Raw genomic sequence first — 16,697 nt, forward strand, 5'->3', positions numbered from 1 at the left:
AAGAACAGCTTGACGATGCGTTCTCGAAAGCAAGGTTGAAAATGGTGTTGGTGTCATTTAATTATTTTCTTTTATTAACCTAAAATATGGGGAAAGAAAAAGAATAAAGATAGCTTCAATTCCCTGATTTTGGTTATTTTACGAAAAAGTTCAATACACAGACAACAACCTGTTCAAGAACGAAGAAGAACGAAGAAGAACGAAGCTAGACAGCTATCGTAAAGTTCAATACACAGACAACAAACTGTTCAAGAATGAAGAAGAACGAAGCTAGACAGCTATCAAAATGAAAAACCGATAAAGAAAATTGATAATATGTAGTAACAGTATAGTAATTCAATGAAACTATAACTTAGAAGGGGAAAACAAATTATTGATTGATCAAAACATGCGAATCGTTAATTTGAATTACTTTCTACTATTTCTTTGTTGTTTACCTTTGCTTCCATATTCATATTTTGATTTTGTTTTACCTTTCATGTAAAATTTGCTTCTTAAAAGTAACATACACAAGCGACTTACCAGTATGTAAAGTAATCCCTTCCATTTGAGATAATACTAATAACAGCTGAAATCCTTCCTCATTCGTGCAATGTACAAACACGAAAGTGTTTAAATATTGAGGATTGGGTTCATGTTCATCACAACACAGTTCTTATTCAATCATATTTCAAGCATCCTTCCTCTTAGCATCGCTTCTGCCTTCCTCACCTGCCTCACCGATCCGATGATGAATACCTACACATCACCACAATTACATTCAACAATTCTACTTCCTTACTGGCAGAGAGTTTTAATATACATCAACATTCAACAGCTTTTTGGCTCATACTCGAAACTTCGAGGCAAGCATATAGTGTTCCTGTTTGTTTCTGGGGTTTTTTAACGAAGCACTCGAAACGAGTCTTTTGAGTTCTAGTCTAGGCTGTGGGGTTGAAGCAAATGGAGAAGAATACAGGAGCATACCATAAAAGTTTAAATAGTATCAAGTTATAGGCTTTATAACAGTGGTTTGTTGAAGTGAATGAGAAGAGAGACTAACCTTGTCCGGTGGGCCCTTAGCGCCGCCAATGAGAATTTCCGCACTGCATTTGATGAGTCAAAGGTGAGAAACAAGAGATATGATATTTTTGAGCCTGAAGGATATAAATGAAGTTGAAGAGATTTTGGCTATAAAGAATTACTTGCAGGATTCCTTTATTGACAAAATTGAGGATCCTCTCCTACCAATTACGCGTCCCATCATTCCAGGGGGAACATCTAAGACCGAAAGAATTTCTTCTTCAGGAGCATTGCCCTCTCCTACAAGGTTATCTGCAAGAACATGTTAGACCAATATAAATAATCAATTGACACCATATTAGAGAATTTCTTCTTCAGGAGCATTGCCCTCTACTACAAGGTTATCTGCAAGAACATGTTAGACCAATATAAATAATCAATTGACACCATATTAGACCAATATTTATGAAAGTTTTATTAAACTATGAAGGATGAAATTCTAACTTTAAAAATCACAAGGACTAAGTTCTATATGTAGACTAAATTTATAATCTAACCTAAATATTTTACAAATTTCTAACTATTATTTAAACATATTCTTTGGGTTTCGACGGTAAGGTTCATAGACTACTTTTCATTTGATGCAACTAAAACCTGGCCCGAACAAATTCTAACATTTAAAACCATAGGGACTAAATTCTAACTTTCTCAAAGAGACCACATTTGTAGTTTAACCCAATATTTACAAATTTGAACATATTTGATGTTCAGCAGATTCGATTATTGAATTCTAGATAGTTGAACGAAAAATGGAGAACAACATTTCTCACATTGCTAAATACGTTTTTTAAATTTTGAACCCAATATAATTGTGAAATCATATCATAACAGAAGGCAGACAATATTGAAACATCATATAGAAAATTATTATGATGAAACGGATTCAAAAACTGTACAAGTTGAAAAGTTTGCAATGACAGTTAAAATCAACTTGACATACCAGAAGGTTCAATTTGCCATTATTCTCATTATATAGACTATGCATGGTAAGATGTGTTCTAAAAGAAAACCTGGAACAGAAGGGAGAGGAGGCCAGTCAGTATAATCATTATCACTGATGCAAAAACACCGACAGTACAAAGCACCACGCACTGCAAGGTACCACAGGGATTGTTGATTCAATTTCTCCATCATCTTGTGGTAGATGTAAAGAAGAAAGCGTACATCATCAGCAGCTGCACGGACCATCAATTCAGACAATGGTCTATATGTCCAAAACAGAGGGTCCTGTAAAATATAAATTTAGAATTAAGGATTTATGCAAAGATAGGTATAAACTTGTGGAACAATTGATATCTCCAGTTTCCTGAAATGTTATGTATACAAACTACTTTAATTTTAAAAGCATTTTATCAATATGACCAATCTTTAGGGAATTTCGTTTGTGTAGTTATGCCAAAAATCTGACAGCAAGTTTTCTGTTTTTAATGCCAACGTACACACGTATAACATTATTCTAGATATAGGTTCCTGCAATTTATGATGGCCAAGTGGATGTATAGCATTTTCATAAGGGTCCTGCAATTTTTATTTTTTAATATGCACTAGATTTTATGTATTCAAAAACGCGCTGAAAATAATCTGACTACAAAATTGTTATTTCTGAATAATAATTCTAAAATCATATACAGTCTCATTCTAAGCACAATGTTAATATTATGGTCATAATTATATAGTCTCATTCAAAGCACAATGTTAATATTATGGTCATCACGATATTATACCTGTATATTAGTAATCTTAGTTTCCATGTCATTTTCGTCGACTAAAGACCTGAAATGTCTATATTATACTTGTGCTACTCCAAAAGAAGGATATTACATTTAGGAATTAAGCACATCTGACCTATAAAGCACCACATAACGGAAAACAATGCAAAATTTATAGAACCACAGAACATCTTGCTAGGATTCAAAATTCTGCACAGCAATACAGCTATTATGACCAAACTAACCTGCCTAAGTAGGAGGCGAACCTCTTCCTTCTCCAGATATGATACACCTACATTTAAGAGGGACGATTGCATATTTGTAAGACATAGAATAAAAATGTAAGCATTAGCAGCACAAAGTACTTAAGTTTTAAAAGTTTCTGATATTGGTTAGTCTAGGCAAATGCATTTCATATAACAAAAGCTTATCAATTTCTCCACTGATCATGAGAACTTGACATAGATTCTGGATTATACCTTTCAAAAGTTTCTGATAATTCAGTAAATCAAAAAGTAGATTGGAGATGGGACAATAAAACTTTACAGTTTCCCAGAAAAGGATAACATCAAACACAAAGTCTATTTATTTGGTGTACTGGAAAGGACTACAAAAAAACAAAAAATTAGGTCCTCCGAGCTCTTCCAACTCCAGAACTATCTTCAAGTTTGTTCCTATCCTTCTATTCAGAAAAATGGCCTTCGCCTCTTTCTCCAAAAAGTATAACTCTCGGCACTTTCAAAACTATACACTCACGATTTGAACTACAAAGTCTTCAATGCCACAAGCAGCTCTAATTGCAATGAATGCAAAGGGAATCTATCATCTGACAATAATATATCTTTGAGGTTGCAAATTTACAATTGCAAACAGTCATTCCTCTTTTAATCCCGTCATTCGTGTACATCTTTGAAAAGGTCGCCAAGTAAATAAATACTCATTAGGCACTTTTACCCTGAAAGCACACCGGCACATGAGACAAAAGAAAAATATACAGGCTTTATTATTATTATTATTATTTTCTTTGAGAGGGGAACAAGAGATTTCATAGAAAGATGAGCCCACCAAGGTGGACTACAAGAAAGATTTCCAATTTTTTAGTAAAGTAGGACTATAGTCTTTAAAGGGGTATGAACATTACACCAATATAATGTATTCAAAAATATTAAATCAAAGGAACTCTCAAGAGAGCCACAATTGTTGTTGAAGATCCGTTTGTTCCTTTCATGCCAGAGAGACCCAAAAAAAGAGGAGCGATTGAAAGGATGTCCCACAAAAATCAGCGCATGAACTGCAACATTTTTGGATGGAGAATGCATGAAATACAACTCTCTAACAGAATCTCATGAGAGTGAAACTTCCGGTTCTACTTTACTTAACCTCATGCTTGCAAAGAATGAGCCAAGTGCAAATTAAGTGTGCACGATCAATGAAAGATGGCTTTAGACTCTAAAATCAGGCTCCTAGTTCGGTCATTCTAATTTCCTATTTTACCAGAATTGCAACAACCCACATAACCTTCCCAAATATAATTTAATCACAACTCTCAAGCTTATACTTGGTCCATGAAAGAAAGAACTCGATATTTTTAGAGGAAAAGAGATGAGAATTGGCATAAAACTCTCTGTCCAATTAAAGCCATGTTCTTTACCAATGTCGATGTGATTATAGCATACTGAAGAGAGATGTTTTTATGGGAAACCTCCAAATCCTAAAAATAAGTTCCGAACTCCAAGTTCACCCACAAGCTAGGCTAATTTGGCTTAGAGACTCTACCCTAATTAACCAAGTGCGATTCTTAACCCTCCGCCACACCTTCCAGTAAATTGTTCTGTGAAATCTCCATCCTTTTCTATAATCTTCAAAGAGATTATGGACATTGATATATCATAATATAATTTTTATATTAATGGATTTTGATGCTATTGACTATCAAACAAAAAGAGAGCACAGAAGTGTCATTAATGCAATAGTCATCCTTCAGATCAATGGGAGTGTCACACAGAGACAATGTTCTCAGCTAGGGGTTAAGACAATGTAATAGTTTCCAAATTCCAGTTTCTACTATATATATTATATATATATATATATATATATATTTTTTTTTTTTTTTTTTTTTTTTTTCTGGCAGGAGATTCTTTTGGTTAATTATATATCCCCAACCATGTAGCTCATGGCAACACCAAAATCATAATAAGTAGCAAGTAAGGAGTTGTCTTAACATGAAGATGGCAAGCAATAAATCTAGCTTTTCTGCTTTGGAAGTTTAATAAGCAATTATCAGTTAATACTTGAGTGAGTATAGGTCATTTTATTCGAAGGATTTAGAAAATAAAATGCATAAATTTCCATGATAAAAAAATGGATAATTGCTAATAGGTACCAGGATTTAAATATAATACCACAATAACGTGAATCTGCAAGAAGACTAACAAAGGAGATATAGTTATCAGGTAACTTGGTCCGTCCCTCTTGCTCCTCTATAAGTGAATATGCAATCTGAATCAAGTAATGCAGTTGAAAATTAAAGCAGGAAGATCTAAAGCCTTCCTCCATATTGCAGCTCAATACAAACATTTAACTTCAAGGTAATTACAAGGTAGATCAAACCTAAGAGAAATTGTTTAAATCACTTTTTTTAATCAAGAAAAACAAACTCTTTATTGACATTTGAAAAGTCACAAGATAACCACTCTCCATTTCTTTTTGAAGACATGCATATTTTCAGCCTTAAACCAATTGATAATCATATTGTTTAAATCAGTTTCAGGCTTCTCACAATTGATAATCACCTGAGTATCAATAACATTATTCAACTTGATTCCAAACTGAAAGTACAATGCCTACAGGGAAAAAAGGGGCAAATATTAGCTAAAACATGTCATATTACTGTGAAGGCAATCTGAGATGGGAACAAATTCTGAGAGAAACCTCGCTGTCCCGTTTACAATCATGTATAACTTTTGTGACATATTCGGACTCAAGAGCAGGCTTACAGACTTTCACAAGTTCCTCTCCTCCCTGAACAGCATCAACCAGATACACAGCATCGGGAAATGCAATCTGCCAATAAATGAACACAGATAAAAACTTAATATGCACTAATTATATTCAGTGTTTTAATAGAGCAGAGACAGGATATTCTTGAATGCCAATGCATATGACAGCAGGCAACCCCAGACTCTGTAATTTGAAGGATGAACTACTATCGAGCCACAAATGGGGGTCTATCCAGGTATCTCATTGCTTTATCTATAACAAGAGCCGTTCTCTTGGAAGAATGAAGCAAGGGACTATGAATTGACAATATCACAAGATGAATAGAACAATGAAATTACAAGTTAGAACCATTGACTTCCTCATGAGAAGGTTAGCTAAAACACGCCTCTACCATAAAATTGCATACTCTACACAAGGATGGTAAAACAGTGATTTGTTCTTAGCATTTTATGTACCTGCATTATACAGAGGTTTCCATGGCGACATAGGTCAACACCTTCACAATCAAAGCCAACTACTAGATGCTTTCTAGGCGATGGGTCAACAAATTCTTTAGGGAGTTGAGATGCATGAGTAACAATATGAATAGGAACCAAGGTTGCATTGGCTTCCGGATCAGTCTGATTTTCGCCTGGCATCCACAGAAAATGAAACTCATTGGAAGATAACACAAACATTCGAGCGAAATGATCATACGAAGGTCAGGAGCAGGGGAACGAGGGGTAGAATTAAACTCTCCAGTTCCATTTTAAATCAAACAGTGTGCAAAATCTTAAAACGAAGATAATAACTAAAAAAATTTATGGAACATACGCCAGTGACGCAATCAAGAACTATGCAAGGAAAAGGCAATCCAGAAACCATTCGCGAGTAAAGCAATCAAGAAAACCACAACCTATCCGCAGCAAGTGAAACTAAAACCAAGTGACGTAAAATGACGAAGGAAATATGAAAACAAAGAAAATACTAGCATATACACTAAGAGCGACCTGGAAAATTTCGAAACAAATTCTTCTACTCTAACCATGGATAATTACATCATTGTGATTCCATTGCATCAAAAAATTTAGTTTCCAACATCAGTTAAGTTCATTCCACGAATTCTCATAGGCTAAACAAACACTAATTAAGCTTCGATAAGAGAGAGAACAATGTTCTAGGAAGAATCGCACGTCAATCCATACACCAACAAACTTGCAATAAGTACGCATTCATGAACAGATCAAAGCCAAAACAAAATTGATCGTAAATGAAAATGGAAGTCCAATCTGAAAGAAGACGAGAAAGGGGAAAGAGAGAGTGACCTGAGTCGGAAGGCAGAGGAATATACGTCTGGTGAGGAGGAGGAGTGTTCGCCATTTGAGCGAATCATTCGATTTTCTCTTCGTATTTCTTGCTTTTAATCACCTCCAATTCCAACTTCGGTCTCCAATTTGATACTATTTTCGTTCAATTCTTTATTTTATTATTTATTTTCACATTTTTTATTTATTTATTTTTGTTAAAATTTTAAATATTTTCTTAAAAAAATATATGAAATCCAATGAAAAAAATTAGACCTATATTTTTAATTTTGTATCAAATAAATTTTAAATTTTTTAATTTTGTATTAAATAAATCTACGACATATTCAATATGCTAAAAGTCCCTATTAACTCGGTCTCTCGGCCATAATCATTCTCTAGGAGAGATGGCCGAGTGGTTGAAGGTTAGCATTGGAACTAAAGTTCCACAAAAATGAAAGTTTAGGGTTCCATTAAACATAAAATTCAATTTTATATTTGTTATATTAGTTAAATTTTAAAATTTTTAGTCTACGTCTCGACTTAAAAAAGATTAAAGTAGCATAGATGAATATAAAATTTATTAGCAAGTTTGTAGTTCTCAATTCGTTCTTAGGTCTTATGTCACAGGTTCGTTCGTTCATTCGTTCAGTGTCACATACTGAGGAGTTCATTTCTAAGTTATAGGGTCTCCCTATGCTGCTATCACTCACGGTTTACTAGGTTCTCCTAAGTTCAACTTAGGATCATGGTGTTCTCGTAGTTTATTTTTAGGGTTCTTAGAGTTCTTTTTTAGGGTCATCATCATTGTGAACCTCGTCATCGTTATAATAGACCTATTGACAGTAGATCCTCGAGGCGTGACCTTGACGTCTATATTCTATATTGTCATGGACATTGTTCTCATATTCTTTTAAAGGGTTTTGTTGGCATTCCCCTAATAGACCCTAGAATATAAGTAATGTGAAGAAGGTTGCGACCCTCGATCAAGTCAACATCATCTACCTATGTGGTCCCCCGCTCGCATCTGAGCAAGATCAATGTTAGAGAGTGATTGGAAACCTCCTAACCGCACCCAAAAACTTCTTACTCGGTTCATGTATTTTAGGGCTCTACCCTAGTTCTATCAACTCGTAATATTACTACAGTATTCCCAGAACAAACTCTCACATGCAAGAGTCCGTAACAGACTCTGGATTAAAATTTGGTAAAATATTAATTTTTTCGGTAATAGATTTACAAAAGGATTAGATATTTCATAGTACGATATTATACAAACTCATTGTATAAGATACTCTCCAGGAATGGTTTGATAAAAAATCATTCATAACAATCATAAAATAAGTCGTATCAAAGTGTTACCAGAATAGACACCCAACCTTATTTATATACTATAAATCTTTTAGGTTTTTTTATTTTTTTTTTATTTTTAAAAACATAATTCTCATTTATGTCAACTATATTGATATGAACCACGGCCAAGGAATTTTCATACCTCAAGGTCCAATTACAAGGACGAGAGCCAAGAAGCTACAACAAACCTTGTGCACTTATATTCAAGCTATGGTGAGCTCATCAAAGGAAATTCTAGAAGACTTTGGAAACCTTCCTTATATGTTGGGCAAAGTTGAGCTTTACGGAAGAGATGCATTAAATGTGATGACTAATAAGCACATTTCATCCCTTGCACTTATAATTTAAATATTTGTTTATGCTAGTTTTTAATATAGAAATTAAGGTTATATTGTAACTCACATAGGTTACCATATTCCACCATTAACTAGTCATTTTAACATGGAGGTTGTGAGTATTTCTCATTCACTAGCCAATTTAATTTCGGAGTTATGTGTCACATATGTTAAGGTTGTAAAGGCTATATAAAGTCTTTTTTCTTAGTTTTGTTGAGAGCTAAGATTTTCTTTGCAAATTCTTGTGTTTAGAACTCATATGCTAGAGTCATTCAAGTGATATTAATCAAACCTCTTGTGAAATGATTCAAATCACGAGTTTAGAAACAAGTCTTTTTTACTTTTGATCTTGATCATCAAAGTAATCCGTTTCATACTTTCCCTTGAATAGATTCCATATCATATATATTATTGTTTACAATATTACACTCAAAACACTGGCTTTTTTCTAATGGATTATGTTATATTGCAAATAATACAAATAAAAAAAAACTATTAATTATTAAAATACATACTTTATTCGAAAGTTTTATGACATAAATTCCAACAAATGATAGACGAGTAATTTCGGACCTAAAGAACAAAATCGAGGTCATTCTCGATGTTCCTTATCCACAAAATTATATTTACATTTATTTATTTTATTGATATTTTTTAAAAATCTAGTTTTTACCTTTTTCTTATTTTATAAATAAATAATGACCGGTAGGCATCAAAATTAAATTAATAACAATAAAAAAAAATCAATGTGGATATGTTTCTTTATCGGTAGCCATTTTCTTAATCCAATCATAATTCTTATTTATTATCACTAACCCATCACTTATTTATTTAATTTACTTTAATTATTCTTAATTTATTCATCATCATTCTTATCCAGAAAAAATAAAATAAAATAAAAAACTGGGAATACTTCTTCATTTTTTTTCAATTTGACCATTAAAAAACTGTTTTTTTTTCTGCTGCCAGCTGTGAGACACCGAGGCTGAATAAAAAGGTTTCCACGTGGCAATTAAATTGCACCGTATTACGTGGATGCCGGAATTCATATAGAAAAACACACTAAATAAATTTTTTTAAACATATCTATCTATCCTATATATGTGTTATGGTCTTTAAAGTCGCGATGTGATGTCACCGTTATCGGTGCAAGGGTCATGCTAATTTTATCTGTATTGTTCTAATTCTATTAGATGTCTTCATGTCGCCGTCAATCATGCATGGGAGCCTTATTTTCACCTGAAAAATAAAAGTAGCACGTGACTTGAGTATTTCTATGACTCCACTATTGAGGTTGGATGCAGACACATTCGATACTTATATTATCTTACGTTATTTTTACTTTCTATTTTAATTTTTCAGTTGTTTTGTTTAAAGACTTTTATTAAATAATAAGTCGATGGCAATGTTTTATGATTATGTTTCAAATAATTATTTTCGCATAAAATGGTTGCGTTATATATATATATATATATATACGCGACAGGAAGATATTGATAGCAATATGGGGGAAGTTCCCATCAGGCAACAACGGTTCTGCTTGACCCTACCTAAGCATGCATATTATGTCAGCGAAGACTTGGTGTGAAGCCTTGGAGCTTACGTTAGAAGAGCAAAAGACCCGGGGCTAGGGTAAGCTGAGGGGGACAGCGTAAGTGAGCGAATGTGTGTAACCCAGTCAAAGATGACTGTTCTAAAGGTATGGGAGTTAAAAAAAAGTGTCTCGAGTATGTTACAAGTGTGTTCCTAATGTTATAACTAAGTACGATATTGTATTAGAGATGGTCAATCAACGTTTATCTCGTGCAGAGCTAGTATAGATAATTTAATCACTGGACAATAAAGTCAACGCGTAAGAAAAAAAAAAGGTACTGAAATTGGATATGAGTAAGGCGTACGATCGTGTGGAGCGGACCTCCCGAACATAAGCTATACTTAAAGCTAGGTTGTTGATGATGAGTGAGTTTCTTTTATAGTGGAAGTGAGCCAATTCTCGTTATAGTCCAAAGTCCAAAGGTAACTCATCTTTTGTTTGTGGATGATAGCTTAATTTTCTGATAGCAAATGATTTTAATGGTTTGATTGATAAGTTGACACAATCTCGATCAAGTTTATCTCAACAGTATGATAATATCTTGGTTAACTCATTCAGTTGAAGCAGATATCACTGAAGGTATTATTCACGCCAAGACAACTCATCAAGTGTAGGTTGATCTTCACGATCAATTTTCACCAAAAAAAAAAAAAAAAAAAAAATGCTCCAGCAATTTTTCAGATACAAAAGTCGATAGCAATGATATCACACCAAGCTCAAAGCACTCTGGGATGAATTGGAAGCGTATTGCACACCATTTACCCGTAATCAACACCAAATACATGTTGAACAAGTCGAAGAAAACAAGTTGATGCAACTATTCATGGGACTCAATGTAACAGTCCAGATCCACCGCTAGCAGATATTGTTCTCTTTGGACTTTCCCTTTCGGGCTTCCCACCGCTAGTAGATATTGTCCTCTTTGGGCTTTAAAACGCGTCTGATAGTGGAAGGTTTCCAGACCCTTATAAATGGTGGTTTGTTCTCCTCCCCAACCAAGGTGGGATATCATAATCCACCCCTTTCGAGGCCCAGCGTCCTCGCTGGCACTCTTTCATTCATCCAATCAATGTGGGACCGCCCCCAAATCCACCCCCCTTTGGGGCCCAACGTCTTTACTGGCACACCGCCTCGTGTCTACCCTCCCCCCAATCAATGTGGGACCGCCCTCAAATCCACCCCCTTTTGGGGCCCAGCGTCCTTACTAGCACACCGCCTCGTGTCTACCCCATTTCAGGGAACAGTGAGAAGGCTGACACATCGTTTGGTGACTATCTCTAATACCATTTGTAACAGCCCAGATCCACCGTTAGCAGATATTATCCTCTTTGGGGTTTCCCTTTCGGGCTTCCTCTCAAGGGTTTAAAACGCGTCAGCTAGGGGAAGGTTTTCACACGCTTATAAAGGGTGGTTTGTTCTCCTCTCCAACCAACGTGGGACATCACACTCAAAGAATCTTATAAAATAATGAGATCTAACATATTGATGATAACTCCATTACCGAATATGAGTCAAGCCTATTCATTCTTAACAAAAAAAAAACTTTGAAGCGGTTAGAAATTTTAGTTATATCTTAACTAATTAAATTATATTAGAAATAAAAATAAAATAATGTAGCATGCGTTACATATTTATTTATATGTACATATATGAATTCATATAGTGTTTATTTATTTTATTAATTTTTAAAATTTTTACTAAGTATTGCGTTTGGTAGAAAAACGAAGATCTTGTTTTTATATCTAAAAGGATCTTGTAGCTCAATCCGAAGAGGGCCCACGACTTCGCACTTTTGCCCCTTTTCTCTTCTGGAGTCTATGATTTCAGAGAAATCCATGAATTAAGCCTTACCCCTTCTTCATCTTTCTCTTTCCTCCCGATTCCGTTATTGCGCTATTGATTCTCCTCTTTCATCGTTGTTCTTACTCCGTTGATGTTCTTCCCCTCTCTCTCTTTGTTTTTCAACGATTCATATCCTTCTGCCGTTGTATCCATCAATTTCCGTCTGAAGTTCGAGCTTAATTGGATCGGATTTGAATTCCGGGTAAGTTGTTCTTGATACTGAAACAGACTTCTATTTTGTCCATTGGATTGTTTGTATTTTGGACTACGAAAGTTCGAGTCAAGAAATTTTTAAGATTATGAACTGGTTTTCTGGGGTTTGTAGATTTCCGAGCTGATTTCAGGTGGATAGCTTCTGGTTATTAATGAAATTGGGTTATTGTATAGATTTTATCGACTTATGAGGTTAGTCTTAAGCTTCTTGAGGGGCTAATTTGATATGAGACTGAAATGAGTGGGAAAACATATCTCTGTAATCGTACTTTGCGTTGAATTTGAGCGAAGAACAGATGAAGAGAGGAAGGGATGATGAGAAGAGAATGGAACCTATGTTCCCTAGGCTCCATATTAATGATACCGATAAAGGATGTCCAAGAGCGCCTCCAAGGAATAAGATGGCCCTGTATGAACAGTTCACTGTACCATTAAAACGTTCCAGTCCCGGGGTTTTGCCTCTCCCCACAAACATCTCCAGAAAGCCACTCACCGCACCATCCTCAAGCCAGGTAGATATGAGTTTCTGTTTGATATATTTGAAATTTGACTTTTCAGGGTAGTTCAGCTTTTAATCTGAGTTTATGTTCTTATGTTTAATAACGAGCTAGTTGATTCCTGAGAGTATGATTGTTAAAAAAAATTTCAGGGTAGAGGCACTGATGGAAATCTGCGCCTGCCATTAAACTCGTCTTCCCCGACTCCTCCTAATCAGGTTGGAAATTCACATGCTCACCCATCTAGTGAAGTAAATGTGAATCCTCCATCGGTACAGCTCGAGCGGAGGCAGCAGACAGCAGAAGTAGAAGATGAAGACGATTTTACGGTTCCAGTATACAACCAATCAGAGATGGGTAAAAATAGAGTTCAAAATAGTGACCATAAGGAACAATTGTCTATTCCTGGATCAAAACATTCTGATTGTTCTACAGTTTTGCAATCATCCTCTGTTGCCCAATCAAGTCGAGAAGTAACAACGAGGAAGACAGTGAATGACAAACGTAGGGACCGTTCTGCGAAGTCCACGACAAATTTGTTGGATAGAGAGGGTACTGATGGACTTCAGAAGGAAACTAATGTATCTGAAGATCAAGAATTTCAAGATAAATCGAACATTAGTGTTGACAAATTGCAAGATAGTGATGTTCAATTACAGAGACATTCTAGTTCCAGCATTCAATTGGATGAGAGCGGCCTTGTTGAGGACGTTATTGAGCCTACAAGATTTCGAGTGGTAGACAGTGTTCCCTGCACAAGAGTGGACTCCCATTCCTTGGAAAAGAATGAGAACTTGAACATGCCTGTTGACAACGTCAAGAATCGTGTAGATAGGACTAATAGTTCCGTGCACGTGGGGAATGCAGACAAAAGTGACATTGTCTCTGAGAATTCAATGGTCGACTCAATTTCTGGCTCGGATATCTGTCCAGATGATGTTGTAGGGCTAATAGGTCAAAAACGCTTCTGGAAAGCCAGAAGAGCAATTATTAAGTAAGTTTTCGGCTAAATAGCTCTCTTTTCTGTTTCCGTGGGGCGATATGATTCTAAAGTGCCATGCTTTTTTCTTATAAATGGTATCAAAATTGAATGCTATCTGTGTCTGTGGCGATAAAAATTCAAGAATTTAGATAATATGCATTTCATGTACTAGCAATTCCTTTTCAATGTTCTAATCCCTTGTGAATTTTTTCTCTCACGTCGTCGTTCGTTCGTTTAATTCTTTGTTCAAGAAATAATGTTCGATGTATAGAGGTAGATATTTTTGAATGACGAATCACTTATGCTTTAGAGAAGGTAAGAACTCATAATCTCAGGTACCCATTTAAGTGAATCTTTGTAGCCCTTAATAATATTTTGACATGGCTACTGGATCGTCTTATAGCAGGAACTATGCAATGTGCATACACTTACTTTTTCCGAGCAACCTCCGAGACAACTGATTATCTGATCATTCATTGTCCATTGGATTCCGCTTTGTGTAAATATATATGACTGTCTCGGTTGGGTACTGCTCGGTCTCCCTTTTCTGTATTCACTTGGAAAGAACTTCCATGGCACTTGGGGGCTGAGACCAGAAATGGAGCTCCGTGTGAAGGATTTCAGGAGCGTTCGTTGGTGGATATTTTGACAGTACAGAACTTCTTTAGATTTAGTATAATCGATTTTATTGGTGAAATTCGTGTTTCTTTAGATCTTTCGCTTTTACTAAAGAGTTCACCACTTAAGAAGAGTGTGTATTTGCTAACATTTCTTGTTATTATCATTGGAATGAGCTAAACCTTGCAAATGTCGGTTCAGCCGATTGCTAAGCTCTGTGACGCCTCGTTATGTAGGCGACTACTTTACCGTGATATGTCTATGAACTTATCCTGTTTTCGTGCTATGAATTGATTATTGCTGTTACGTTCAATATGTAGCGATTTGATTTGTTCTTTCAACTTTTGTTACTCTACAGTCAACAAAGAGTGTTTGATGTTCAAGTGTTCGAATTGCATAGACTTATCAAGGTAAAGTGATCTAATTTCTTCAAATAGCAGCTTTTGTGATCGAATTCGCTCACACTCTCTAAACTTGTCTATGCAAACAGGTCCAACGCTTAATTGCTGGATCACCTCATCTTTTATTTGAAGATGGGATTTTTCTGGATAATTCTCCTCCAAGTCGTCTTCCTACGAAGAAACTTAGCTCAGATTACGCCATCAAATCACACGTCGAGCTTAAGCACAACGATGACCCGAAGAAGCCAAAACACAATGTGGAATGTTCAGCAGAGAACGCTGTTGGGAAGACTTCTCTTTCTCCTGCACCGGTTGCACCGGTCGGTTGTCAGCCTTCAACGAACGGGCCTTACAAAGTAAATCGACAGCCAACGTCTGTTTCCTCTGATAATAAATTAAGCAGTTGGTACCAGCCATCTGCAGCACATCAGTGGCTGGTCCCGGTATTGTCTCCATCTGAAGGACTCGTATATAAGCCTTACCCTGCGCCCGGATTCATGTATGGAGGATGTGCACCTTATGGTCCAATGACGCCAATCATGAATCCGTCCTACGGATTTCCAGCTTCTGCTCATCATGGAATCGGGGTGCTTCCTAGTACTCCCATGGTTGGTGGTACTTACTTCCACCCTTATGGCATGCCGGTGATGAATCCTGGTATGTCGGGTTTGCCCCTCGATCAAGTTAACTGGTACACGGGAGATCAGAATCAGTTATCGGGAGGTGTGGCTGCTTACTATATGCAGCATCAAACATCATATGATGTTTCAACACAGAGAGACAGAGATGAAAATCAAGAAACTGTTTCACTAACTGCAAAGTCTCAAGCACCAAAAAGCAATGAGCTACAAGCAAGTACTGCAAGTAGTCCTGCTGGAAAACTGCAAGGAAACGAAGCGAATCGAACCGCTGAAAGCCACGACGTGCTTCCACTTTTCCCTATAGCTCAGCCACTTACAGAGGAAGGTCCTCAACCTTCAGACTCCGACCAAACGAAACGGGTGATTCGAGTCGTGCCACACAATCGGAGATCGGCGAACGAATCAGCTGCTCGTATTTTCCAATCGATTCAAAATGAGAGAAAACAGTATGACTCAATTTAGCCAGTTCTTGTCCCCTCCTTTTTGCTCTCTGTTACCTTAATTTTCTTTGAATTGTCTCACTATGTTGCTTTTTTTGTTCATTTTACAAAACCTCAGCACAGTTTAGTTTATTCATATGTATATATATATCTGGAGATTTACATGTCAATGCACTGGGAAACATGAGTGAGGTATCTATGAATGTTGATTTCAAACCCAGTTGTTCATTTCATGTGTGATTATTAGCCCATTCTTCTATGAATAGTTCATATTATAACGATCGTATTTCAAACACAGACGTTCGGAACTCTATATTAAATAACTTTAATACATAGACTTTCGATACTTATCGACTCTATAGACTTGTTAACTCTCTGTACTAACCAACTCAAGTCTTCATAACTCAACTTAACGTCTCAAAGAGTCGCTTATCAATTATCATCAGGTACTGGGAGAGTTTTCGATATGTGGGTCTGGTGCATCATCAGGTACCGAGAGAGTTTCCAACATGTGGGTGTGGTGCATCATCATGTACCGAGAGAGTTTCCAACATGTGGGTGTGGTGCATCATCAGGTATTGAGAGTTTCCGACATGTAGGTGTGGTGCAGTGGAGATTTTGAAAACCACACTTTTGCGATTCTATTTTTATTTCGTAATGAAAAAGGTATTTTTTAAATATTATTGAAAGTTTCAATAAAGTTATTTTTAGATAAAATATAAAGTCT

General features: G+C 35.9%; 2 protein-coding genes across 5 annotated transcripts; one reads left to right on the forward strand and one right to left on the reverse strand.

Annotated features, from left to right (window-relative positions):
• Positions 1-518: 518 nt before the first annotated feature.
• On the reverse strand, positions 519-7,215 carry LOC111799013 (uncharacterized). Of its 3 annotated transcripts, XM_023682391.2 has the most exons (10): positions 7,076-7,215; positions 6,227-6,402; positions 5,703-5,834; positions 5,564-5,614; positions 5,174-5,270; positions 3,017-3,063; positions 2,073-2,289; positions 1,185-1,314; positions 1,043-1,085; positions 519-738 (listed from the first exon to the last, which is right to left on the reverse strand). In XM_023682391.2, exons 1-10 carry the CDS (start codon positions 7,128-7,130, stop codon positions 664-666), a joined length of 1,023 nt encoding a protein of 340 aa, XP_023538159.2. In that variant the 5' UTR covers positions 7,131-7,215; the 3' UTR covers positions 519-663. The 3 variants fall into 3 exon arrangements, 2 of the variants coding, with proteins under 2 accessions (XP_023538159.2, XP_023538160.2); XR_015421638.1 differs by lacking the exon at positions 519-738 and having other exon boundaries at positions 1,042-1,085; positions 2,003-2,289; XM_023682392.2 differs by lacking the exons at positions 519-738; positions 1,043-1,085 and having other exon boundaries at positions 1,270-1,407.
• A 4,874-nt stretch (positions 7,216-12,089) lies between these two features.
• LOC111798540 (protein HEADING DATE 3B) lies at positions 12,090-16,198 on the forward strand. Of its 2 annotated transcripts, XM_023681761.2 has the most exons (6): positions 12,090-12,380; positions 12,504-12,583; positions 12,688-12,903; positions 13,041-13,882; positions 14,847-14,898; positions 14,979-16,198. In XM_023681761.2, exons 3-6 carry the CDS (start codon positions 12,688-12,690, stop codon positions 15,990-15,992), a joined length of 2,124 nt encoding a protein of 707 aa, XP_023537529.2. In that variant the 5' UTR covers positions 12,090-12,380; positions 12,504-12,583; the 3' UTR covers positions 15,993-16,198. The 2 variants fall into 2 exon arrangements, with proteins under 2 accessions (XP_023537529.2, XP_023537528.2); XM_023681760.2 differs by lacking the exon at positions 12,504-12,583.
• Positions 16,199-16,697: the final 499 nt, after the last annotated feature.

This window comes from Cucurbita pepo, chromosome 7, assembly GCF_057944985.1.
Source record: "Cucurbita pepo subsp. pepo isolate OVF chromosome 7, ASM5794498v1, whole genome shotgun sequence".
Taxonomy (NCBI): Eukaryota; Viridiplantae; Streptophyta; class Magnoliopsida; order Cucurbitales; family Cucurbitaceae; genus Cucurbita; species Cucurbita pepo.

Excerpts from the sequence above, each read along its gene's own strand:
- LOC111798540 (XM_023681760.2), top strand. The coding sequence starts at position 12,270 with ATGTTCTTCCCCTCTCTCTCTTTGTTTTTCAACGATTCATATCCTTCT. Across the intron at positions 12,381-12,687 it reads GGATCGGATTTGAATTCCGG|ATGAAGAGAGGAAGGGATGA; the intron begins GTAAGTTGTTCT and ends AGCGAAGAACAG. Across the intron at positions 12,904-13,040 it reads CCGCACCATCCTCAAGCCAG|GGTAGAGGCACTGATGGAAA; the intron begins GTAGATATGAGT and ends AAAAAATTTCAG.
- LOC111799013 (XM_023682391.2), bottom strand. The coding sequence starts at position 7,130 with ATGGCGAACACTCCTCCTCCTCACCAGACGTATATTCCTCTGCCTTCC. Across the intron at positions 3,064-5,173 it reads TGCAGATTCACGTTATTGTG|GTGTATCATATCTGGAGAAG; the intron begins GTATTATATTTA and ends TCTTAAATGTAG. Across the intron at positions 1,315-2,072 it reads TCCTCTCCCTTCTGTTCCAG|ATAACCTTGTAGGAGAGGGC; the intron begins GTTTTCTTTTAG and ends ATGTTCTTGCAG.